Here is a 25,589-nt window from a genome sequence, read left to right on the forward strand (position 1 = left end):
AGGCAGATAACGAAGTACACTGTTGAGGGGAGCAGTGGGAGAGACAGGAGAGGTCTGCTGCACCATGTGGGTCACCTCTGAGGTGGGGATCAAACTTACACTGAAGCAGCTGCTGCTAGCTTCACAGAGTTGCACTATAACCCATTGTGCCACCAGGGAGGACCCTACCTAGAAGATTCTAAAAAAACCCAGAATCTCCAGGACACCCCAGACTTGCTGAATGGAATGTGCATTTTAACAAGCTCCAGGTGATTCATATGCATTTTTAAGTTCAAGAAACACAGAATAGATGACATGAAGATCTTTACAAGTCCTGCTATATAAAAAAAATCTATATAGTCACAGTTATTATTTATCCTTGGCTCTACTATTGATTTCGTGATGTAGCCTTGGGCTATTATTTCACCTCCCTATATCTTTGTTTCCGCTGTATCTTTGTTTATTCATCTGTAAAATGGCACTTACCTCAGAGGGTTGTTTTGTAATATTCTTAGAATAGGACTGTTAGCTGTCTTAACGCTGAATAAACTTTCATGAATCCTTACCAGTCCCAAGTACAGGTCAGATAAGGAGAAGACAAGGTTGGCAAATGGGCCATGGAATCGCTTGGCTGGAGAATGGGATTAGAGGCTTCTCTGTATCTAAGTGTGAAATCAGGAGTCTAAGGCCTGGAGGTTGTGCTCAGCGGCTCGCAGAGGACCCCCACCTTTTAAAGACCGCAGGGCACAGAGTAGATAGTATTATATCGCTTCTTCCAGTAATCCCCGCTTCTATAACCGTGGCAGAGCCACCTGTGTGAGAGATTCTTGATGTCACCAGGCAGGCTCGAGGGGCTGGAACATAGTGAGACTGGTGTTAGAGGGAAGCCTGTGAAAATAGGTCGGAAATGAAAACAGCACACATGTTATGTAAAATAAATGAGCATCTCTTATTAGACAGTGTGGGTAGTGTGGCCTGTGGCACCCAGATGTTAGGTACATCAAGTTGCTCATATTTTCTGCAGGTGTGCTGGCTCTCCTGCTCCTGGTTGGGCTGCTGTGCTCACTCACTAGCTTGGAGCCCCAGGTCACATTCTGCGCACGCGTCCTGCCAGGGCCTCCAGCTCAGCCAGCACCTCCTTGGGCAGATCCTGGTTCACTTGCTCAGTCAGGTAGCTCCGGATGTCACGGACCTCCTGTTCCCAGAAGTCCTTGGGGAGCGAGAACAGCTGGGTGGTATCTATGGCTCCCAGACCAGTGAGATCCAAGGCGCCCTCCTTTGGCACCAGCCCGATGGGTGTCTCTTGGGCACTGTCCTCCCCCTCCAGTCGCCGGCAGATCCAGTCCAGCACCCTAGCATTCTCTCCAAAGCCTGGCCATAGGAAGCGGCCTGCCTCATCGCGCCGGAACCAGTTGACATGGAAGATGCGAGGCAGCTGCACCCCTCTGCGTCCCTCCATGCTCAGCCAGTGTTCTAGGTAGCGCCCAAAATTGTAGCCGAAAAAGGGCCGCATGGCAAATGGGTCATGCATGATGATCTTCCCTGAGGAGGGGAGCAGGGTGGGTAAGTAAAGCAATCTCCCTCTTTGACGAAGAAGAGAAAGGTGCCCTGCATCCAGCTGGACAAGTTGTGAATTATTCATCGTTCTCTAGGCAGGGTGACGAGAAGGGACTGGGAAAGGTCCAGGCAGGAAGGGATGGGCAGGAGGAGGGTCTGGCTCAGTGGGGGAGACATGAGGCAATGTGGACACATAGGAGAGGGAAAGGGGGCACTCACCTTTGTGTTCAGCCGCAGCAGTGGACTCGGAGCGCATGGCACTGCCCACAAACACCCCATGGCGCCAATTGAAGGCTTCATATACCAGGGGGACTCCTAGAGCACCAGGTAGCAGGTCATAGGCAACCCTTTTCTTTGGTCGTTCACTCCACCCCTTCTGGTGACCATGACTCCTAGCCGCTCTCCTGGGACTTCCACCATCCCACTTAGGACCCATGTCATCCCCCAAATTTTCATTCTCGTAGGTGAGCTCTGGAGACAGGGAGCTAGAGCTGGCGATCCAGGCAGAGGATCTTGAGCTAAGGACAAGAGGAGGTAGCCCCTGATATCAAGCCAGGCCCTCACTGAGAAGGCACGGCATCCACATAATATTCACCTTTGGGTCTGCGTCCTCCAAAGATGATGGCCTCAATGGGGACACCCTCCGGGGCCTCCCAGGCTGGGTCCATGATGGGGCACTGGCGAGCCGGGGCACAAAATCGAGAGTTGGGATGTGCACAGGGCTCCTTGTCACCTGACAGAGGAAACGCAAATACTGTCCCTGCCAACCCACAACAGCGTGCAAGCACTCTAGCACTTTATTTGTGCCTTATCAACCTGCAACTGCATGTGATAAGGAACAGGAAGAAGGCTGTCAGGCCCTCTCCCCCAAAAGACCAGGTTATTTAGCTCTCATGGTGCTCCCAGTGAGCTGGGTGAGAAAAGAGTGGAGGAGGACACTGATGTCAGGCCAAGCTAACACAGATCATTTGGCGCTGACTAGTGCTCATGGGAATAGGATATTAGATATCGGCATGAGGTTATAACAGAATTCCCTCCCCCCCAAATATTCCATTATTTATGTGACTATTATTTAAATAAACACTCAAATCTAAAGCAAACACCGAAGCTGTCAATTTAGTATTTCAGACAATTGACTTCCCATCAGCTAACAGGGAAGCCAGGAGCTCCTGAGGGACCAGGATGCAAATAGGAATTGATTCTGAAGCTAATAGAATTTTGATGATTTTCCTGGGTCAGCTCAGAGCCTGATGGAGTGGCGGGGCTTGACGAACTCAAACAAGGACATCACCTGGGCGCATATAGCCCGAGGAACCCAGGTCATGTGGCCCCTTCACACCCTGGAGAGGGGTGGGAACCATGTCTGGGCAGGAGTGAAGCACCATGGTGGGGTCCCTGAAGGACATAGTGCCTACCTTGCTGGAGGTTGCTGGTCAGACCTGGGGGGGACAAGGGATTCACAAAGCCACCACCCCATCCCCCTTCGGGCTTCCCTGACCCAGCTAGGAGCCACCCCTTCTTTCCTGCACTTTCCTTAGCCCCCAGTTCAGGACCTTAGCATAGGGTACTATTATTCTAGAATTGAAAGTGGACATAACACGCCCTAGTTATACCCCTGAATCCAGAGATGATGAAAGGGTTGGGAACTAGCCTGTGGGGAAACAGGAAAGTTTCCCAGATTTCTCAGTTGGGTGGGAAGGCTGAGGAGGGCTTAATGATGGTGTTAGGGAAAATGAAGGGGTGTCGAGACAAGGAGGGCGACTATCCGGCCAGCCTGGAAAATTGAATGCAGCTTCAGTGATCACAAGACCTTCCCCCTGGCCACGCTTGTCTTTGCTCCCCTTTGTCCCCCTTCCTAGGTCTTTGGACACTGACTGCTGAAAGTCTAGAGTACGGGGCTGGAGGAGGGGCAGGGCCACAGGCCCCTGGGGTAATGATAGAGTGGACAAGCTAGCTTCCAGGACAGGCTACAGGCTGGTCTGACTTTTGCTTGGAAGAAGGGCTGGGTGTATGTGTTGGAGGGACAGGGGAAGGGTGAGGGTTATAATTTGACCTTTAGACAATGGTGACTATGAGGGGATGGCAGGGGGCCAAGTGGCAGGAGGAGGGCCAGGCTTCCTCCTTTCCTAACAGTGATTTTATGGATTGTGCTTTAGCCCCATTAGGGGCTACACAGTCTTTCCCTTTCTTTTTTAAGATCCAGCATGTTTATTGAAATTTTACTACGTTTTCAGTACTGTGCTAAACTCCGGGCATGTGTTATTTAATCTAGACCTCCAGGGCACTCCCTGGTGGCGAAATGGGTTAAAGAGCAGCACTATGAAGCTATGGTAGCCACTGCGGCATGAGTTCGATCCCCAACCAGGAGGTGACCCACACGGCGCAGCAGACCTCTCCTGACCTGCCCGCTGCTCCCCTCGGCAGTGTATTTCACTTGATCTGCCTGTTCTGCTCCCCGCTCTGTCTCTGGTGAATCCTCTCACCCTCTGCACTTTTGCCCTGGACCCCAGTTCTGTCTGTATGCATAGATTAAAATAAATCTTTAAAAAAGAAAAACTTAGCCCTCCAACAACGTTATAAGGCCCGTGCTGTAATAACTAGTCCCCTTCAGCTGATGGGGAAACTGTAGTTCGGGGGTGGGGTGGGGGTGGAGCAATGTGGCCAAGTCACAGTGCTCACAGTTGGTGGAGTTGGGATGTAGACTGAGATCTTGCCTGGGTCAGAAAATGCAAGCTCTCATCACCTCCAGTACTTCCTGGAGCCCTGGATGACGGCTACAGTTGTGGACAAGGCTTCGCTAGCAACAAGGTGCGGAGCCCACAGGGCCATGTCTCAGCTCCTGCTATCCCACCTACCAGGTTGCCATGGTTTGCCCAGCCAGGAGGTCACAGTGACACCAGGTGGAAGAGGCTGGTCAATGCCCTCCCAGTAGACACCACCATCACTGGTCTCAGCCACATTGGTGAAAAGGGTGTTACTCCGGATTGTGGCCATGGCATTGGGATTGGTGGTGGCAGAGGTGCCGGGGGCCACCCCAAAGAAGCCATTCTCAGGGTTGATGGCTCGGAGTCGACCTGTTAGGAGAAGTGAGAGAAAAGGCCCGTCCAGGAAGAATTGAGTGGGATGGCCCGGGATGCTCCTGTCCTGCCTCTCCCTGCCCGCAGCTGGACCCTAGATCTGCCGGGGAGAGGTTTTGTGTTTCTTGGGTAACTGGGGGAGGTAGAGGTAGGGTTGGTTGTTCAGGAGAAGCTACCTGTGGTGGGGAGAGTCTTCTGCTCTACTACAAGCCAGAACTGAGAGAATGATCTCAGAGCCTCTCACCATCACTGTCAAACCTCATCCAGGCGATGTCATCCCCCACGCACTCCACCTTCCAGCCTGGCAGGGCTGGCTGCATCATGGCCAGGTTTGTCTTGCCACAAGCACTGGGGAAGGCGGCTGCCACATAACGCTTCTTCCCTGCAGGGTTGGTGATGCCCAGGATCTGCATGTTGAGAAAGAGAACAAGGGCATGATGAACGTCGGAACAAAGTTCAGGCATGATCTACATCGGGATAGCTAGGGGTTAACAGGAAGGACCAATGTTTATTCACTAAACAGGTGCGCTGCCTTGCCACTCAAGGGGAGGCCCCCCAACATCCAGCAGCCAGGGCAGTGTTTTAGGCCAATTAGGCAGAGTCCTTGCCCAACAGCCTGGCACTGGCAGTCGGGAGGGGAGGCTAAGGCTGACTGGCCAGCCCCGTTCCTGCCCTGCCCTCTCCCCCATCCCCAAGCTGCCCAGACCCTCACCCGGTCCTCACCAGCATGTGCTCTGCCAGCCAGCCCTCATCCCGGGCCAGCCGAGAGGCGATTCGAAGGGCAAAGCACTTCTTGCCCAGCAGGGAGTTACCACCATAGCCGCTGCCGAAGGAGACGATTTCCCTCTGGTCAGGCACATGGCCAATCAGGGTTTTCTCTGGGTTGCATGGCCACTGGCTCCCTGGTTCCCCTGGAGACAAGGGGGTCATGGGGCTGCTGGCAGGGGCATCAGCAAAAGGGAATAGGGACTGGAGGGGTTAGCAGGAAAGATTGGGGAGCAGTGGCAGCAGGTGGTTGAAGTCCCCTACTCGTAATGTCCATCAGCTCCCAGGAACCTGGACATGTATAACTGATATTCCCAGTCTTGTGCAGTTTTGGGAATTAGGTGTCTCACTAAGGAGATGTGGGAGGACTTGGGGTTCCCTCAGCATGCAAGCAGGCCTCTGTGTTTGCCCCTGGCACTGGGTGCCCACCTTGCCCTGTCAGAGGTTGGCCTACAGAATGCAGGCACTTAACAAACTCTCCATCTCCCAAGGCCCGAAGCACAGGCGTCCCCAGCCGGGTCATGATACGCATGCTGGCCACCACGTAGGCTGAGTCCGTGAGCTGCACTCCGATGCGAGACAGTGGGGAGCCCACCGGGCCCATGCTGAATGGAAGCACATACATGGTTCGGCCTGTGGGAAAAAATAGCACCTGACTGGAAGGTCCCTACCTGCTCATACCTTCAGCATCCCTGCCTCGGTGCCCTTCCCTGTTACCCTGCATGCAGCCCGGAAACCTCTCATCCACAGCCTGCTGGAACTCGGCTGGAGACATCCAGTTGCCCAGTTGCCCCCGGACATCACCGGCCGGGAGGGGCGCTGTGTCCCGTTGAGAAGGAGTTACAATCACTGTCTTGCTCTCAACTCGGGCCACATCCTTGGGATCTGTGCGGGCTAGCCAGCTGGGGAAGAGGGGGTTATCAGGAGAACGGTGGCCAGCAGATCCCTAGTTCCCAGACCCACTTTTCTGAGTCCAACTGTGACTTCAGGTTTTTTGTTGGCAACCCTCCTACCCTGCCCCCCCCCCATTTGTATCTCAGTTGCTTCCTTCAGGTTTTGTCCTATCTAAGGGAGAGTTTCCTCAGTCCTGGTCCTCTAAAGGCCACTGTCCCTGGCAAAAACTCCTGGAACTTGTGAGTTAAAAAAAAAAAAAAGGAAAGAAAGCAAAGGCTTTTATTTGTATCCACTTCTTCATTTAACATAAAAAAAAAAACCCAAACTGGACCATAGACCATTCCCAATAATTTCTGCTTCTGTCTGCCCCAAAGCTCTCATTCTATTGGGGTTGGGGTGATCTGGTGAAATTTGACTTTGTTTTGGGGCCTCCCTGGTGGCACAGGGGTTAAAGTCCCAGTGCTATCAAGCTATTGCCAGCGACTGCTGCATGAGTTTGACCCCCAGCCGAGGAGCTAGTCCACATGGGCCACCTCTCCTGTCTCATCTGCTGCTCCCCTCAGCAGTGTATTTCAGTAGATCTGCCTGTTTTGCTCCCCATTCTGTCACTGGTGAATCCTCTCACTCCGCTCCCTGCACCTCTGGCCTACACCCCAGGTCTCGTATGCATAAACAAATAAAAATGAGAACAATAGATTTTATCTTTATAAACCCAAAATGATCTTCATCCAACCAGCTGCCCCCTATTGCAGGGTGCAGGGCTTGGGGCTTACCAGTTGTTGTACTTGGGGAGTTTTCGGAGGAGTCCCTGCTGCTCCAGGAGGGCCAGTGTGGCGGTATTCTCAGCTTCCGTCCCATCACAGATGTGGATGCTCTCTGGCTGGCACAGGCGGGCACCACGCTCCACAAAGTCTCGGACCCCAGCAGGTAGCTGGTCTAGATCTCCATTGAGTACTCGCAGGGTCTGGATGCTGCGCCGTGGTGACCGGCCCCAGGGACTCAGTCCATGCTGGCTAAGCCTGTGAGAGAAGAAGCAGAGAGGTAATGAGCAGATGTTCTCATGGGGGTGGAAATTTATGCTTCTGGGGAGCACGTGAAAGCAGGTCAGGGAGAGATGCAGTGAAAAGCAGGTTGGAGTGAAGAGCAGCTGTTGGGGTGGGTTCAGGCCACATACATCTTGTGGCTTTTCTGAGGCTCAGGATGTCCTCTTGTCGGCAAGGGGTGGGGACCGCCAAATGCCTGGCTATGTGGAGGTGTTTATATAAGCGGGCTGATGTTGCAGGCTTAGCCTGTGGCCATATTTAACTATGTCTGGTCAATATTTAGAAATGAGCAGGTGCTCAATGGCCCAAATGTCAATAAACTGTCCAGGTGACAGCTCCATGTGTCTGATGTCTAAAACTGTCATCCTGTTCTTTTCATTCTCAAGTATAGTTTTTAGAAGAGAAAAAGGCAACTATTTTTATTACTCCTTCTCCTGGTAAATGCTCTAAGACTGCCAGTCTTAAGCAAAGGATCCAGTATTTGACATGGCACAGTGTCAGGTCTCTAGATTAAGACTCTTGCATAAAGAGTGGGTGGCTGAATATTGGGGTTCCAGGCACTAAATCTGCTGGGGCCCACTTGCGTCAACAAAGATTGCAAAAAATGTTGCTATTGGGCAGGTACTTCTAAGATGTGGAGGTTGACTATTGGGGAACATCAGGGGCTGGGATTCCTGCCCTTCTTCCCAGGAGGGCAGGGTCCCTATTGTCGGTCCTTTCAAACCCCTGGGAGAGGCAGAAGCAGGGTCTGCTCTGATTGGCCTGGACCCCGGGTGGAGAGACCCTGAGAGAGCAAAGGCCAAGAGAGGGGTGTTGCTCTCTTTCTCAACCAGAGCCTCGCCCTTCAGAAGCTGTGCTTCCACACCCAGAGACAGTCACCTACCCTGGCTCCCTTTCTTTGAGGACACATGCCTAGAGTTTTGGGTACTGGTGGAAGGGTGGAAAATTAGACTGTATTGCTCATACTCAGAATGTCAGCCTGGGGAAGGGAACGAGCTCAGATTAAGGATGTGGGAGCTGGGGTGGCTTCTGCTCCAGAGCAGGATGGAAACCCAGCGTGGCCCTGGGGCAGAGGAGGGCTCTTGGGACCAGCCGGTGAGAGAGGTTTTCTCTGAACATTAATCTGAAAGCACACAATCTGGAGCGGGAGGAGGGCTGGCTCAGGAAGTCTCTTGTGAAGCTCCCCTCCTCCCGCTCAGTCCCCTATCGGACTTTCTCCTTTCCATCAGCTCAGAGACCACCCACTGGAACCAGCTATAGGCGAGATGGGGGTCAGCCTACACTCCAGGACAAAGCCGGGTAGAAGGAAGTCAGTCTATAGAGAGAAGACAGCAAGCTGTGCAAGGAGGGAAGGGAGGGGACAGCTGAGCAGGGCCTCAGGAGATGAAGGCAGCCGTGTAAGAATTGAAGGCAGCTCTGCCCCCGCCTCCACCTTCCCTCCTTCCCCTGGCCCCAGGCACCCCTGGCTGCACCGGGCTTCCCGCCAGGTTCCAGTCCGAGGGAGGCCGCGAATGCTTGTTTACCTTCTACCTTCTTGAAGGAGCTGTGAACTTAGTCCCCAGAGGGCCAAGCACCTTTGACCCAGACCCTGCTGCGCCCCCATCACTACCTGGGGCTGCAAGGTTAGGCCTGTAAAGGCAGAAGGAGACCCGGAGACAAGGTTCAGCCGGGCGCAAGAGGAGGGGGAAGGAAGTTCTGAGAGTGGCAGAGACGTGCGATCAGAGACCAGCCAAGCGGGGAGGGGGAGGAGAGCGCGGAAACCGCGAGACCCAGCGGCTGCCGACGCCCTAGATCTCCGGGAGACTCGCTGCCCGCGATGCCAGAGATCTAGAGCCCCTCGCCCCTGCCCTCCTCCTAGGATGGCGACCCAGGCGGAGGGGAGCCGGCAGGAGAGCGCTACCCGCAGCCCCGAGGGGGCGAGCACGGCGGAAGGTGCGGGTCGGCCCCGGGCTGGGGGTCACTCACCGCAGGCCGGGGCGGTACACAGCGGCCATGGCACCTGGGTGGGGGCTGCGGGGTGGCCACGAACGCGGAGCGGAGCCGGGGAGCTATGGAAGGAGGGACGGAGGGCGCGCGGCGCAGCGAGCCGGAGCTGGGGCTGGGCGGGAGGCGCCTAAAAAGGAGGCGGGCGAGCGCAGGGGCGGAACCACGGGCCGAGGCGACCCTCTCTCCGCCCGCCGGTCGCCCAGCTCACCCGGCGCGACGCGGCGCGGGGGCTCCGGGCGCGGGGTCCGCCCAGCCAGGACCACTTCGGCATCTAACTCCAGAACTCGTCTCTCCCATTGGAAGACAGGGTCCGCTCCTGGGCACCCCCCTCCCCTAAACCCCGCCCCCGCTCCGCCTCGCCCCCTGCACATGATGTAACTTTGAGCATTCTTGCTCCCGGGAGACAGAGACCGGGAGCTGAAGGGTGGCAAACACGCTGGGAATGGGGGCGGCGGCGGCGGCGGCGGAGCCGGGCGAGGCCCTGGGAGGGAGCCTGGGGCCGGGGGTCTAGAAACCCGGGGTTAGGCATTGCTTTTTCCGTTCTTCCTAAGGACTGAGCGTTCAGAACAGGCCCCCAAAGATAAGGTCTCGATAGCCCCAACTCCCAAGCCCCTGTTTCTCAGTCCTCAGTCCCCGATCGAGACTTTCTTCAGCCTTGTCGTGGAAGGATGGTATCTCTCCACCCGAGTCTCCGCTAGCGCCTTGCCCCAGTCATTGCGCGGAGACTCTGCCTTGGGGAAGTCTCCTGCCCCATTCAAGCTCCACCATTCAGTTCCCGGGTAACCTCTCAAGTTAGGTCTCCATCCAGACAACGCTCTTCAACTTGAGGGCACTGGCTATCACCCTAAATGCCAGAGAACCTCAAACTCAACGTGCCTGTCACAGGCATCTGCCCAGCATCCACTCCCCCTTTCTGTTAATAGCACCCTGCTGCCCCTTTGGGGACCACTTCCTCACCCGCGCATCGCTGGGGTATAGGCTATCAGCTTGGCTCCTTTATGCATTCCTCACCCTGGCCACAGCGATTGGGAATGTTCAGCGACTAGCAGGACCTCCTTCTCAGAGACTTTTCTGTAAATTTTCAAAATGAACTGGTCGAATATAAACCTGGAGCTGCTGTGTGACAGCTTGGCGCTGCCAAGCAGGAACCTGCAGGAGACAGAAGCCAGCCTAGAGGCAGTGAGAGCAGAGGGTTGAAGAGGGCAGAGTCCTGATTTCAGTTATAGAAGTCAATAAATTTCCTCTCTTGCCCAACATAATTTTAAGTGGCATTTTGCCATTTGCAGCAAAAACCATCTTGCTTTTCAACTTCTCAGAGTTCTGCGCTGGAATAGAGTGGGACTGGAAGTGCTGACCTCCAGCACTGGGTTTGCTGCCAGTACTTATCTCTTCCAGCCAGGCTCCATCCTGCATGCAACCTCAAGGATATGTGCTTGGGACTCCTCTCCAGTTCCTACACCTAAATTCTGTTCACATTCACTAGCTACTAAATAGCTGCTCCTTTGGCCACCTATTTGACCCGTATGGCAGCAAGGTCGGCTTACTGAAGATTGTCATTTTTTTTAAAGATTTATTTGTTTATGCAATCAGAACTGGGGTACAGGCCAGAGGCTCAGGGGCGGTGAGAGGATTCACCAGAGACAGAGTGGGGAGCAGAACAGGCAGATTGACAAGTATGCTGCTGAGGGGAGCAGCGGGCGGGTCAGGAAAGGCCTGCTGTGCCAAGTGGGTCACCTCTCTGGCTGGGGGTTGAACTCACATTGAAGCAGCTGGGCTAGCTTCATAGTGCTGCACTTGAACCCACTGTGCCACCAGGGAGGGCCTGAAGATCATCATTTTAATCCTGCTCCTGCTCTTATGCCCCTTCTCTCAGCAAATGGTACTACCATTCAGATAGTTGCCCCAGAGGAATCTGGGTCAGTCTAGACTATTCCTTTTTTTTATCTCCCATAACCAATTAGACATCAGGACCTTTGGATTTGTATTTCACAATTAGCTCTCCTATCTATCTCCATGACCACTGCTAAGCTTAGTTCAGGTAAGTCCTGAGCTCAGTTCAGATGGATTCAGGTGATAGCTTCCAAGCCACCTCTTGGCTTCCTGCCTCTCCAAATGCCACCCCTCTGTCTCCCTCCCACTGAGCTACCTTCCCTAACCTCCAAACTTTGCAATAAGTTCGCTTTGGAGAGGTAAGAGAGGGATAATGCTCACTGTATGAGCATCAGTGCCAGGCTCTGTGCTAGCGGCTTTATATATTTAGTCAATTTGGTTTCACAACAGCCTATTTTACAGATATGAACACTGAGACTTAGAAAAACTAAATCATTTGTTCAAACTCACACAGCTGAGCAGCAGGGAAAATAGAATCTGAATCCCACTCTTTCTGACATCAATAACCATGTTGGCTCTTTTCCCTGCAGTCCTATACAGTCTCCTTGACATATCATTTTTTAAAAAATGTGATCGCATCGCTCTCAGGCTTAAAATCCCTTCATGGCTTCCTATCATATGGCAGCTGATGTTCCTCAAAACGTGACTCCTTTTTGTCTATGACCGCCCCCACCTCCCTATTTGCCATCTTCTTGCCTACACAGCAAACCCTGCAGCTTCCAGAGCCATCTGCCCTTCAGGCTCAAATACCACCTTCTATATGAAGTTAATTTGTTCCCTAGAATTAACATCTAGCTCTTGTGTGTTGGGTCTATACCATGTACATATCTATGGTTTTGCATGTAGCACACTTTATTAAAGTTGTTTTTGTATCTACAATCCTTACTAGAGTGTTAGCTCCTCAAGTAAAGGACCCAAACCATTGTCTTGCTTTCCTTCTTAGCTTCAAGCTGATACCGGGTATCAGGGGACCCTAAAATGGCCAAGGCCCCGCTGCCCAAATACCTTACCAAATATTGTGTGGGTTGTTCACCCATGCGCACAGTTGCTCAGGCTTAGGAAATAACAACAAAGGGATTTATTTAACACACAGGAGAAACAAGAGTTACTGAGGCCAACAATGACCATTTACCCTGAAGTGGTGTCCTGCAAAAATGACCGTTATGATGGCGTCTTCCTGCCACTGAGGATATGCAGCTCCTCTCAGGAACAACAGGCACGTGTCTAAGAGGGCGTCTTCCTGCCTCTGCTGACCTGGGGCACACGGCAGCTGGACTCCAGGCCAGGTTCCAACTCATGAAGACAACAGAAGACACCACTGGAGACGCTCCTGGAGCTGCGGGAGTCTTCAGCACAGCACCAGAGGAGACAATCAGGACAGCATCCACAGCTGCCAAATGACCTGACAAGTAGCCTCACTCACGTAGCTAAGTCAGGCTGTATCCACAGCAAACCAGGAACAGTTTCAGCCCCTTGGCTACTAGCAAAGCCTCTGTGGCCTTTTGCAAGATCAGCGCGGTCCAGCTCTCTCTCACTCCTTCTCCCTCTGCCTCACTTCTATTTCTTCTCCAAGGCAACCCCTCCTCAAATCCCACAATCCTTGGCTTCAGTTGTCACTTACAAAGTCAACCCTGGTCGACAATAGGCATTTTGGAAGTGTCGGTTGAATGAAAGAATGAATGAGTCCGATGTTTCTGATTCCGCCCCCAACTTCCTTAAATTTAGGCAGACTGAGCAAGGGGCTCACGAGAGGATTTTCTTGCACTGCTGACTCCTCTTACTTGTTACACATATTTGTTGAGCTTGTCCAAATGTGGCCTAACTGGCCAGCGTCCATGGCACACCAGCAGGGGGCGGGGTGTGCCTGGCCTTGCCTAGGTCTGCATTTTCACTATCTCAGGATCCTCTCAGTCAGGGCCCTGCGGATGTCTCTACCCCCTCCCCACCCCCACTGTGCTTCCCAGACTGTCCTTCCGAGTGCTGGAGCTCAGTGTCCCAGTCCTGAGTGTTGGCTTCTGGTGACACAGAGCTGAGTACTTCCCTGAGGCCTACCTGTGGTGACGGCAGTGTCCTGTTACAGGCAGCACCTATTTTCTGAGTTAACATGTATTCAGAAATACAGAGTGAGGCAAGAGTACAAAGGCCTGGCCCCTTTGCCTCAGCGTGGGACTACACTGAGCAGAGAGAGGGGCAACCCAGGAGCCCCAAATCAAGTAGGTTCTGCCATCTGCTGCATCAAGACAAAACATATAAGACCTTTTAATGGAAAGGAACTTTCTTTTTTCTTTTTTTGTTTTTTAAAAAGATTTATCTATTTATGTATATAGAGCTGGGGTACAGGCCAGATGTGCAGGGGCAGTGAGAAGATTCACCAGAGACAGAGTGGGGAGCAGAATGAGCAGACTGATGAAGCAACTGCTGAGGGGAGCAGCGGGCAAGACAGTCTGCCAGGCCATGTGGGTTACTTCCCTGGCTGGGGATCAAACTCGTGCTGAAATGGCTGCAGCTAGATGTGTAGTGCTGTGCCACCAGGGAGGGCCCTGGAAAGGAACTTTAATACAATCTGTGCAATACAGAAAATAAAAAGAATATAGTTTCTAAATCAAACACTCAATGTTCCCCATCCCCTCATGGGTAAAAGTCCACCCAAAAGGGACTGGTCCAAGCAAGGCCTGACAACCCTTCACAAGTCTAAACCACCTTCCATTGGGTCCCAAGGAAAAGGGTTCCAAGCCTGGGAGGAAAAGAGGAAAATCAAAATCAAGATAAAAGCTGCCATTTCTACCTCCTTATGGGGCTCTCACCTGCATCTCACCAGTCCAGGACCAAGAAACAAGAGCTGCTTCTTCACATGTCTCTCTGCCCCATGTGCCTCCCTCAGGTCTCCTGGTTGCCATCCTGCTTCCTTCTTTTTCAGTCCCTCTCTAGAGTCTTCTCCTCCCTGCCCACTCCACCCTCCTTGGGGTGGGGCCTGGAACCTCCCCTTTTCTGGGGACCACCCTGGTACAGGACCACTCTGGAGCTCCTTCAGCTCCAGAACACCCATGGGTTCTGCTGAGCCTCTTTTGCAACTGCAGTGTATTTTCACTTTCCCCTTTGCCCAGCCCCGCTCCTCTCTCTCCCTTTGAAACCAGTAAACCACCTTTGCACAAGGTGCCATCTCAGAGTTTGTCTTCAGCTTAAGTTATTCCCCAAAGTCAACTTGGAATCTGTTTTCACCTTGCTTCCAACTTTGCACTCCTCCGGTATTCTTTTCAAACACCATCTCCACGTCTTTCCTGCTGAAAGACCCTTTAGCAGCCTATCATGGCTCTTAGAATAAAGCCTATCTCCTGAACGTGGCCTACAATCCCCTGTATGGACTGGTCTCAATGGACTTCACCCACCAGCAGAATTCCCGTTGCGTCTCCCACCACCCCACACCATTCTTCCCATTTCTTTGGTTCCTGTTCTCTGGACACATTGTTTTTTTTTTCAATTTTGTGACCGCGCCTGCCTGTCTCCTGCCGGGAGCCTCCGCACATGTGGTTTACTGCCCCTAGGAGTTACGTTCTCTCGGCATCAGGCGTGGGGGCTTCTTCCTCGCCTGGCCAGTCTCAGCTTAGCAGGCATCCTCGGACCTGTGGTTCTGCAGTCCGTCCTCCCAGGTCCCTGCCTTTGGTTAGGTCTTCACGAAATCAGCTCCTGCCCTTCCCCTTCATAGCGCTGACCTGGCAATAGTTTGTTTTTAGGTAGGCCCATTCCTAACACACCTAGGGCCTGGGCAACAGTACAAACAGACTTACAAACCTTGTGCTAGATATTGAAAATGAAACGATGCAAGCTAAACAACTGTAAATAAAATATGTTCTACTCTTTAACTTTGACAAATATAGACATAGTGGAATTCGGTTAAAATCTGGATTTTATTTGGAATCTTCAGGATTCCCCCCAAGAGAATGTGGTGCTGTGGGGGAAGTGGCTTTCAGCCACTGATCCTTGGTGCACTTCTTTTTCCACCCCTGACACCATCTTGCACTGTGAGAGGCCCAGGGCCCAGGGGCCAGGGGCCAGGGTAGAGGTAGTCCACTGTTTCTGTTTCATGGTCTATAAGCTCCGGGTGTCACTTTGGTCTACTGTGTGGCCCTGATACTTAGCAGCCTGCCTGGGAGCAGAGTAGTTGTTTGATTTGTCAAACAAATGTACAAGGTGGACTAGGGAGAATGTGGAGTTTGGATCTACTACGGAAGCTTTAGATACCAAAAGCCAGAGTGAGGACTGAGAATAAGTGGAAAGAGGATTCCAACAGTGGGGATGCAGAAGAGACTGCGACCCCATCCTGGAACCCCGACTCTCTTATCTCCTTCCTCCTGACTCCTCACTCCTCTAGGCCCTGGCCTGCCTGGCCCTCTCTGCTCTCATCTTTCTGTCTGCTTGTGCGTTGGCCAGCGATCTTCCTCTGTGACCTGGCCACCTGTCTGTCCCTCGGTATCTGTTTCTAGTTGACCTTACTCTCCTCTGTCCCTTCTTGCCACTTGTGCTCTTCGTTCCTATCTCCATTTAAAAAAATATATATATATGAGTCCCTCCCTGGTGGTGCAGCAGGTTAAAGCACAGCACAAAGAAGCTTAAGCCACTTCCGCATGAGTTCGATCCCCACCTGTCCTGGAGGTGACCACATGGCGCGGCAGACCTCTCCTGACCCGCCCGCTGCTCCCCTCAGCAGTGTACTTCGTTGATCTGCCTGTTCTGCTCCCCACTCTGTCTCTGGTGAAGCCTCTCACCACCCCTAAACCTCTGACCTGTACCCCAGTTCTGTATGCACAAATAAATAAATCGTAAAAAAAAAATATATATATATGATATGTCTCATTCTAGCACAAGTTGTTTTTTTTTTTTAAGATTTATTTATTTGTGCTTACAGGACTGGGGTACAGGCCAGAGGTATGGTAGGTAAAAGGATTTATCAGGGACAGAGTGGGGAGCAGAACAGCCTGCTGAGGGGAGCAGTGGGCAGGTCAGAAGAGGTCTGCCACGCCATGTGGGTCACCAGCCTGGCAGGGATTGAACTGATGCTGCAGTGGCTTCGGAGTGCTTCATAATATGGTGCTTTAATCCGTTGCGCCACAAGGGAGAGCCCCCTATCTTCATTCTTGTTACCCTGCAATCCCTCCTTGGTTCACTCCCAGAAGCTTCCCTCTCTCTTTTAGTCTCCCAGGGCTCTTTCTATCTTTCCCAGGTGCCCACATTCCTCTGTGTCCTCGAAATCAAATGTGGGGGGGCCCCGGCTTATTCTCCTTTTAGTCCAGCTCTATAGCTACTGCCTCCTTGCCTAGGTCCTGCCTTGCTCTGTTCTGTCACTCCTAGTGTCACCTCACTTCTTCTCCTTCACCCTTCTCTCCTGTCGCCAGATGTCCCCGAGTCAGTCAGCCTCAGTATGCATTTCCCTCTCCCAAAAGGACCCATTAGCCACCTCCCTGGCCTCCACAGGCTGTGGCTGTCTCTCTTCTCTGTGCCCTGGTCCACCCCTCTGGCAATCCTCACTCCCCAGGCCCATTTCTCTGGTCAGCGCTGCCTGGTCTGAGCCCTGGGCCACTCAACTGCCTGAGCTTGTTCCGTCTGACGCCTTTAGATCATTAGCAGCTTAGCCCCCTCACCTCTCCTTGGAGCCTCCCAGTAAACAAGAAGATCATACAGACCTGACAGCTGCCAGGGAGGCCAGTGTCTGGCAGCCAGGCCAGGCACGAAAAGGGGCTGCAGTCAGTCCTCCCTACTCCTGCAACAAGGGAATTCTGTGGGCTTTTTTTCTGGGTGTTTACCTTAGAGTCATATTCTGAGGGCACGTGTGCCGATTCCCTGTCTCCATGATCCCTGTTCCCATTTTCAGCCATGCTCCTTTGTCCTGGGCTTTTTGGGTCTTCTGCACAAACAGCACAGGCGGTCACATTGAGAAAGCTTTCTATTTGAACAATGGCCTTTTCTCCAACAAGTGGAGGTCAGGTGTGGGGAGAGAGATGTCCTCTGTCTAGGCCTTCTTACATGTGCATAAAGAGAATGCAGGAGAGACCACACAGACCCACATACACACACCCTAAAGGAAACTGAGTTGACTGTAGGCATTTCGGTGACCAGTGATTCTCAAACTTTAGTGTGCATCAAAATTTCCCAGAGATCTCATTCAAACCGATTTTTGGGGCCTGCCCCCAGAGTTTCTGATTCAGTAGATTTGAAGAGAGGCGAGATGATTTACATTTTTTTTAAAGATTTATTTATTTGTGCATACAGAGCTGGGGTACAGGCCAGAGGCTCAGGGGCGGTAAGAGGCTTCACCAGAGACAGAGTGGGGAGCAGAACAGGCAGATCGATGAGGTACAATGCTGAGGGGAGCAGCGGGTGGGTCAAGAGAGGTCTGCCACGCCATGTGGTCACCTCAGGGGCAGGCGGGATTCAAACTCATGCTGAAGTAGCTTTAGCTTCTCAGTGCTGTGTTTTAACCCGCTGGGCCACCAGGGAGGGCCGAGATGATTTACTTTTTTTTTTTAAAGATTTATTTATTTATTCGTACAGAACTGGGGTACAGGCCAGAGATGCGGAGGGTGAGAGGATTCACCAGAGACAGAGCGGGAAGCAGAACAGGCAGATCGACGAAGTACACTGCTGAGGGGAGCAGCGGGCGGGTCAGGAGGGGTCTGCCTCGCCATGTGGTCACCTCCGGGGCAGGCGGGAATCGAACTCATGCGGAAGTGGCTTAGTTTCTTAGTGCAGTGCTTTAACCCGCTGCGCCACCAGGGAGGGCCTGATTTACATTTTTAACGTGTTTCCAGGTGATGCCACTGGTCTGGGGACCACACTTTGACTTAGATCATCTGAATTTACCAGCTTGTCACCCAGCACCTCAGGTTGGGACCAGATTATATGATGATTCCTGGGGCTAATGGACATCCAGGCCTCTCTCCAGATTGGGAGAAAGGGACTGTTTTCCCATGGAAGGGTTTGGGTGTCCTCAGTAGGGAGGGAGTGTTCTAGTACAGACCCTATTAAACAGCTTCAGACTAGTTTAAACATCTCCGTGGCTAATTCCTAGTATCCCCAGTCCAGTTTTGACTGGGGATGATAGCTCTAAGAGGTGTTAGGGGATTAGGCTGAAAATGTAGGTCACCGCCCAGCCATCTGGGAGCTGGGACGAGTGAGAAAGAAAGAGAGGAACAGAGACACATGGAAGGAAGAGGTGAGGGGAAGCAGAGGGCATGTGAGGGCAGTTATAAAGTGTCTTAGAAGGATTGCAGTGATGAGATTTCAGCGTCCTGATGTGGCCTGGAAGGAAATAGCAGAATTCTTCACTCTCTCTTCTACCAAGCTGGATTGGATCAGCAAGAGTGGGCGAGGCTGAGCTGGATGGCCAAGTCCTGTTGATTCATGATTCATGGGGGGACGGTTGCTTATCTTTCTGATGTGAAGCTGTGAGGGGCAGTAGGCCAGTCCTGGTGGGGGTGGCAGAAAGTGAGTATTCCTAAAAACACGTCACAAACCCAACAAGCCAGGTGAAAGTGGGTTCGGGAGAAACTGTACTCACCTTGAATATAGACTGGGGCTGCACGGGCTTAGAGGGTGAGGGTGCTGGGGTTCACCACTCAGAGTCATCTCTTCCAGTCTCAGGCTTTCAGGCACTGAGGGCTGAGGGCATGTTCATATCAAGTGGGGCTCAGGGCCCTTGAGGCTCTCTGTACTGGGGATCTGAGCATATGTGAGCTTTGTTGGGAAAGGTGCCCCCTTCCTTTTCTTGAGAAAAGGCACACTGGTCCTCTCCTCACTTCCTCTCTGCCCTCCCCAACATGTCACAAACTCAGGCCCCCCCATCCTCAGGCCAATGAGATATGCAAATGATCCGCTTATTTCATTGGCCAGGGGCCTGAGGACCACAGATGATCTCAGAGAGCTGGCCCTTAAAAGCGCCCCTGTGGGCTCGCTGGACCCACATTCAGTCGCTTGTTTGGAGGTACCATGTCCTGCTTGATGGGGCCTCCAGCCTCTGGGGGAGTAGTGTCAGGCCAGCTCTGACACTACCCACATCATCTCTGCCATTCCTGAAGTGAGTATGTTCTGGGCCTGCCGATACCAGGCCTCTCATCCTAAGGTCTCCTCCTGACATCTGCTGCCTGCTCTGTCTTTTCTGTTTTCAGGGATTCTCACACTTTAGTTCTCTGTCCACTCCCATTCTCACTGGCATGATGGCTCTCACTGCTCTCACATCGGAAGATAAGCAAACCTCCTCATCCATCTCTTCCTCCAGTTCTCTTTGGATACCTCTGTCAGGGTTTTGCCTTGCTCTCACCTCCCTGCCGGGATCAGATCCTTCAACATGAGTCTTTGCTCCTATTCCCTCTGCCTTCTCAAGGGCAAGGGCCTCTGTGATAAGGCCAAAAAGCCTGGGATGGGAAGAGAGAGGAGTCCTGTCCTTCCACCTTAGTCCTGGGTAGAGCCTCGGGGTCTGAGGTGTGGCTGGGAGGAGGGGGTCAAACTCTAAACCCCCGGGGGGGAGGGGCTCCCTGACTTTCCCCTTCTGGGGTCGAGTGTGGGACTTTTGGGACTGGGATCTGGGCTGGGTCTGGGGACTTCCAGGCTGGGAAGGATCTTTGGAGGCCTTTAGCCAGAGATTCCTCAGGTGGGAACATACTCCATGGCTGAAAACAATGGGGGGGGGGGAATTGCTTGCTGGCATAGTTTGGGACACTTGGTGTCACAGCTGAACATAGTTTACAGAAGGACTTCTCAGATTAATAAGTGCCTGTGCTTCATGAATCTGCAGTGGGCGGGCATGGGAGGCATTTCTCAAAAATATCTGAGCACAGACCTCTTCTTAGGTACTTATCAATGTTTCACAGAACATGTTTTGGGAAATGTTATTTAATTGCCTTTGCTGAACAGAATGGGAAGTTCCCAGCTAGAAAGGGGAAGGTGCTCTGCTTAAGTTCCCACAATGCAGTAAGTAGGTTCTGAGTAGGAGGAAAGCCAATTTTAAGTGTTCCTTTGGACAGACTGGCCTTGAGAGAGGAGGGTCACCACTCAGTCCTGATCTTTCCTGAACTGATTCTAGGACCTTCCTTTTTGTCCCCGGAAAAGCTGTTGCTGTTACAAAGAGAGATTCATTGATTTAGAACTGAGGATCTTTTCTGTGCAAAACGATGGCCTGGGTGCTGAGAGAGAAAGAGGTATAAATAGCACCTTATCCTTATGTTAAACTTCACAACACTTGTGCCTTTCCACTGTCCTACGAAACACACATACTCTGTCACGGTTAATTAAGCAAATTGTTTTAATTGCTTGGAATTGAAATAATGCCTCTTGAGATGACAGCGCCTCTCAGTACATCCCAGTACTGGAGCTGGGAACTCTGCCATATTCCTCTTGTTCTTCCAAGATCTCAGAGGCACCTGAAGGGCCAGAGGCTGTGCTAGTCTCTACACGAGTCGGGTCTTCACGTAGACCTGTGTGTCCCTAGTCAGGAGACCCTGCCGCCTGAATGTGCCCCCAGCCCAGAGGTGATGGTGGGAAACCAGCAGCGCACAGCACCTTGACTTTCCCCCTGACTTTCCAGAATAGGCTGCAGGACACTTGGGCTTTAGGGGAAGCAGATTTAGGAGAGAGAGGCAGGCAGACACCCTCTAGGTTTCTCCTCTTTTTTGCAGGTGCTCCCCTCCCAATCCAGCCTCAGAATGGCACTACCTCCCAGTCCCCTGGCCACGGAATATGTCAATGACTTCGACTTAATGAAGTTTGAGGTGAAACAGGAACCCTCCGGAGGGCCATCTGTCCCCCCCACAGCCTCACTGGGCTCCACACCCTACAGCTCAGTGCCTCCTTCACCCACCTTCAGTGACCCAGGCCTTGGGGGGGCCACTGACGGCCCCAGGCCAGGCCTGGAGGAGCTGTACTGGCTGGCTACCCTGCAGCAGCAGCTGGGGACTGGGGACACTCTGGGGCTGAGTCCCGAGGAGGCCGTGGAGCTGCTGCAGGGTCAGGGCCCAGTACCTGGCCAGGGGCCCCACAGCTACTACCCAGGGAGCCCAGAAGAGACAGAAGCCCAACATACCCAGGTAAGAAATCAGACATTTTGAGGGTGAGGCAGGATGAGGGAGGACAGAGGGAAAGAGGAAGGAGTGTTCCCCAGGTGGGTTAGTATGCAGGAGAAGGGAAGAAGGGCCCCTAAGAGAAGCAAGAGAGAAAAACACATTCTTTCCTGCTCCCCTTTTTCTAATGGAGAGAAATGAGTGAGCTGAACCAGGAGGGAGGAAATCATAAGGTTAGATGAGGACTGCAAGAAGAGAGGTTGGGAATTCAAGGGCATGGAGAGAACAGGGCTATTACTGAGAAGTAAACAGATACTCCGCGTGTGGAAACCAGGGAAGGTGCTGTGCTTGGAACGGAGTTATGGGAACCAGAATGAGGTTCGTTTTTTTCAAGATTTCATGTTTCCCTGCCCCCCACCCCCCCACCTTCTCAGGAAGGATTCGGCTCATCCTATTAATTATAGACACAGATGGGGGTGTTGCGGGCATTAGATGTAATCCAAATCCTTTGAGGGTCACAGGGTTGTGGCCTTCAGAACAGGGATGCGAGGTGCACCCAGGGGCGGGGGGCCCTGCCGCCGGACACGCGTGGGTCCGAAGTCGGCTGCTGAGGACTTGCCCGGGCGGCGCGGGTTCAGGCGCACGACTGCTTGGCCAGCGCCGCGGGTGGGTCAGAAACGGGGCTAGATCCACCGCACCGACACTTGCGGGGCCCTGGGAACCACCGCGGGCTAGATTTTGCGCGAGCGCGAGCGTCGGGCTCAGGTGGCAGCGGCGGGCGGAGCCTTCCCGGGGCGGGGTGCGTCAGGCGCCGCCACCTGAGCGCGGATCCAGGCGCGCCCGCGCTGACCTGGTCCTCTGCCCGCTCGCTCTGCAGCCCGCGGAGCGCTTTTCCGACGCGGCACTGCTGTCGATGTCTGTGCGGGAGCTAAACCGGCAGCTGCGGGGCTGCGGCCGTGACGAGGCACTGCGGCTGAAGCAGAGGCGCCGCACATTGAAGAACCGCGGTTACGCGCAGGCCTGTCGCTCCAAGAGGCTGCAGCAGCGGCGCGGGCTGGAGGCCGAGCGCGCCCGCCTGGCCGCGCAGCTGGACGCGCTGCGGGCTGAGGTGGCCCGCCTGGCCAGGGAGCGCGACCTCTACAAGGAGCGCTGCGAGCGGCTGGCGGCGAGCTGCACCGGGGCGGGGGACCACGGCCACTTCTTCCTCTGAGCCCCGGGGGCCGCGACGTGGTGGAATGAGTGGGTCGGTAGGGGGCGCCACTCCGGAGGCGGGGAACTCTTCCCTAGGTGGTTAATGAGCACCTTCTGGGGCGACACTCTCCTTTGTGTGACCACACGCATGACCCTTTATTTTCTGTACCCTCCAGGCTCCGAGGTTACATGCTGGTCATTTTCTGGAAGAGGGGTAACCTTCCTTCACGGAGGTTGTGCACAGAAACCTTCCACCTCTTGTCCTACCCTACAGGACCAGCACAGAGATCTGCAGGGACCAGTGCTAGGATCTGTGTGTGTGTGTGTGCGGTGGGGGTGGATGTTGGCGGGGTAACAGTGACAGGGAGGTGAGGGAGTGGATTTTAAGCCACACTTTTCAGCCTGTAGTGCATTAAGTGGTAATTAGCCATGAGGTTGTGTCTCCCTTCTGAGCCGTATACGTTCCCCTTTATAGGACTACTACTGCATTTTCAAAATTTCAATTTCTAATAGTAAGACAGACAACTCTAAGAGGCTTTCTTCCTACACAACCCAGTGGCCTCTTGGGCAGAGCAGCAAAGACCCAAGGACCTCTGGGGGTGGCTGGTGAGGTCTGGGACAGAACCCTGGGCAGGTGTCTGGAGATCTGGGCACTCGTCCCAGCTCTGCGCAGGATACCTGTCACCTGGAGTCAGTCACTTGCTCTCTGGCTCTCAGTTATCTCATCTAACCCCCATGTGGAGGACTTCTGACACCTTTCCAGTTCTGGCATCTCCTTAGGGTGGGAGCCCTAGTGGTCTCCCCAAGAAGCCCCTGAGGCAGCCTCACCAAAGGGACTTCCTATGGGACTCCAGCTTCCTGACCGAAGCCTGGGTGAGGCTGCACACCGGTCTTCGCAGCTCCCTCCAGCAGCTTCAGACCTGCATCTTTACCCCTGCTGTGACCTGTGTCTCTGAGGGCAGAGGTGAGACTTTCCCCAGGAGACCAAGGAGCTGAGAAGACACAGGTTTTGTGAATTAAACTTGAAGTCCAGGTGGAACTCTGTTATTGAATACTGTCTTGCGCTCTTTGTCTTTGCTCCAGGCCTGTGTGTGCCAGAGGGGGCGGGGAGGCTGGGAAGCCCCACCTGGAGGGAGTGGTGCATCTCAGTTCTGGGGGCCCAGGGAAAACGGGTGGAGAGGCAGGGATTGTGGCTAGATGGAGCCTCCCTCTCTCACCATCACGGCTTAGGAGCCACAACCGGCCAGGTCAGTCTGTGGCTATCCTGAGGTCTCCCCGTTGCCATGGTAACCAGCCCTCTGGCTTAGCAACCTGCAGAGAGTGCGCTAGGTCTCTGGGCAGAGCAGAAGCTTTGAGCTGGGAGTAGCTACCTCACCAGCCACTGCTGTAGGTCCTCTGAGGGACAAAATAAGCGGGGAGAAGCAGTCAGGTGTGGGGGAAGAGGCGCCCATATGTTTCTCTTCCTTTCTGCCCCCTCTCCCCACCCCCTCCCCAGCTGTCTCTTTCCATCACAGTTCTTGTTCCCTCCTCCCCCTCCTTTAGCCCAGCTCATCCCTCCTCCACTCAGAAGTCTGCCATGGGAGTCCTCTCCCCCATCTTCCCCAGCATTTATTTCTCATTTTGTTCTCTTTCCCACCAGTGGCCACTGGTTATCTTCTCTGGCTCTTCTCTCTGAGTGACTTACTGCATCTTTACCCCCCCCCCCACTTTCATACCCATCGTTGGATGGGGAGGCTGTGGCGGGGAGCGTCCCTTCCCTCCCTCTGGGTACCACCTGTGTTCTTGCCTGCTCTCTGGAGCTACAGCCCACACCCACCACTGCTCTTGCACACCTTCCTCAACTGGCTGAGGCCCTGCTAAGCAAACATGGGCGGAGGCTCGTCGGTCCGTAGGCCATGTAGAAATACGCCCAGGTCTCAAGATGAGGGTCACACAGCTAGGCTTCAAATAGAAGTTTGGGTGAGAGTGTGGGTACTTTAGCAAATGGGCCTGGGCCTAAGTTCAGCCTTGACCTTGACCATGGGTAAGCGTAAATCAAGCCTCACTTGTTTGGTCAGAAAAATAGGGGAAATAATGGTTACTACTTAGTGAGCATGAAGACTTTTAAAGCACTTAGCACAAAGCTTCATAGATCCTAAACAATGATGCTTGAGGGTGTGAATGTTACTACGAGTACTCAACTGGACTTCCTGAGCCCCGAGGGCTACACTCATGGAGACTCAGGTACGTGCAGTGCATGACCACACACATGTTCTCACACCCAGGAGAACCAGGCTGCCCACACCTTCAGTCCCCCCAACACCCCTTCTCGACCCGCCCTACAGCTGTGTGGGGGTTGGGGTTCTGCCCCTGGGGGACTCAGCTGGGCTTCTCTGGAGATAGTTGTAAGAGGGTATCAGCCTACCTCCTTGACAGCTCCTAATTACCCCCTCCCACTTCCCATAATTAGCCCCCATGGTGCCTGGGCTTCCTGGGGCTTGGGGTGATGACAGGGACTCTCAGATCCCGCTGGCACATAGTTGGGGGGAAACTGCAGAGATATCAAGCTGCCTGGGGAGCTCTGGCTCGGATTTTTGAAAGGTGCTGGTCCTCATTTCTTAATGCTACATGTGAGGGTGGGTACTGTGTACTGTCCGGTGGGCACTTGGGGCCTGATGAGTAGAGGCTAAGGTGCTAGGAGTGGTTTACTTTATTAACAGCCACGAGGTCAGGGTCACTGAAGAAAGTCACCGAGGGCTACTTGGCCAAGGGGCATGGGGCCTGGAGAGATGGGGCAGGCTCACCACTCACTTCAGGACCAGGGGCACAGTCAGTCCAAGGAGGAGAGGCACTGTTCACTTGAGTCACAAGGGTCAGGACAGGCACCTGGGGAAGGATGGGACAGTCATGAGCATCCTCCTCTACATCTCACCCAGCCAAGATGAGCTTCAAAGAGCCCCACTTGTACCCCCACCCCCGCCCACCCCTCTGGGTCCCCAGGACTCACTGAGGCTGAGGGAGTGTCAGTCCGGGGTGGCAATCATGGGCTTGGGCTGGGGGTCGTGGTCGGAGTGCTGGGCCTGGGCGCTCCGGGGCTGATGCCCTGGCTGGCATAGTACTCCACCACCTGCCGGGGTACCTCGGCCAGGACGCACTTAGCTAGCGCAGAGGGTGGGGCCTGG

General features: G+C 53.6%; 3 protein-coding genes across 5 annotated transcripts in view; 1 reads left to right on the plus strand and 2 right to left on the minus strand.

Moving 5' to 3' along the window:
* Positions 1-904: 904 nt before the first annotated feature.
* PCK2 (phosphoenolpyruvate carboxykinase 2 (mitochondrial)) lies at positions 905-10,303 on the minus strand. Of its 3 annotated transcripts, none has more exons than XM_012734112.1 (10): positions 10,259-10,303; positions 7,046-7,291; positions 6,096-6,280; positions 5,808-6,011; positions 5,337-5,524; positions 4,858-5,020; positions 4,392-4,610; positions 2,132-2,269; positions 1,756-1,851; positions 905-1,521 (listed from the first exon to the last, which is right to left on the minus strand). In XM_012734112.1, the coding sequence occupies exons 1-10, from the start codon at positions 10,264-10,266 to the stop codon at positions 1,067-1,069; spliced, it is 1,902 nt and encodes a 633-aa protein (XP_012589566.1). In that variant the 5' UTR covers positions 10,267-10,303; the 3' UTR covers positions 905-1,066. The 3 variants fall into 3 exon arrangements, with proteins under 3 accessions (XP_012589566.1, XP_012589567.1, XP_004694675.1); XM_012734113.1 differs by lacking the exon at positions 10,259-10,303 and adding an exon at positions 9,510-9,574; XM_004694618.2 differs by lacking the exon at positions 10,259-10,303 and adding an exon at positions 9,281-9,472.
* A 10,245-nt stretch (positions 10,304-20,548) lies between these two features.
* On the plus strand, positions 20,549-25,024 carry NRL (neural retina leucine zipper). The gene is made up of 2 exons (XM_004694619.2): positions 20,549-21,264; positions 22,115-25,024. Exons 1-2 carry the CDS (start codon positions 20,884-20,886, stop codon positions 22,445-22,447), a joined length of 714 nt encoding a protein of 237 aa, XP_004694676.1. The 5' UTR covers positions 20,549-20,883; the 3' UTR covers positions 22,448-25,024.
* Positions 25,025-25,099: 75 nt separating this feature from the next.
* CPNE6 (copine VI (neuronal)) overlaps positions 25,100-25,589 on the minus strand; it is a 6,470-nt gene continuing 5,980 nt past the window's right edge. The window contains exons 16-17 of the mRNA XM_004694620.2: positions 25,415-25,585; positions 25,100-25,293 (exon numbers count right to left, since the gene is read on the minus strand). Of these exons, the coding sequence (XP_004694677.1) occupies positions 25,448-25,585 (138 nt within the window). The 3' untranslated portion in view covers positions 25,100-25,293; positions 25,415-25,447. The remainder of the gene's footprint in view (positions 25,294-25,414; positions 25,586-25,589) is intronic.

The sequence above is a fragment of the Condylura cristata genome, unplaced genomic scaffold, assembly GCF_000260355.1.
Source record: "Condylura cristata isolate star-nosed mole 26May11 unplaced genomic scaffold, ConCri1.0 scaffold00045, whole genome shotgun sequence".
Classification (NCBI taxonomy): domain Eukaryota; kingdom Metazoa; phylum Chordata; class Mammalia; order Eulipotyphla; family Talpidae; genus Condylura; species Condylura cristata.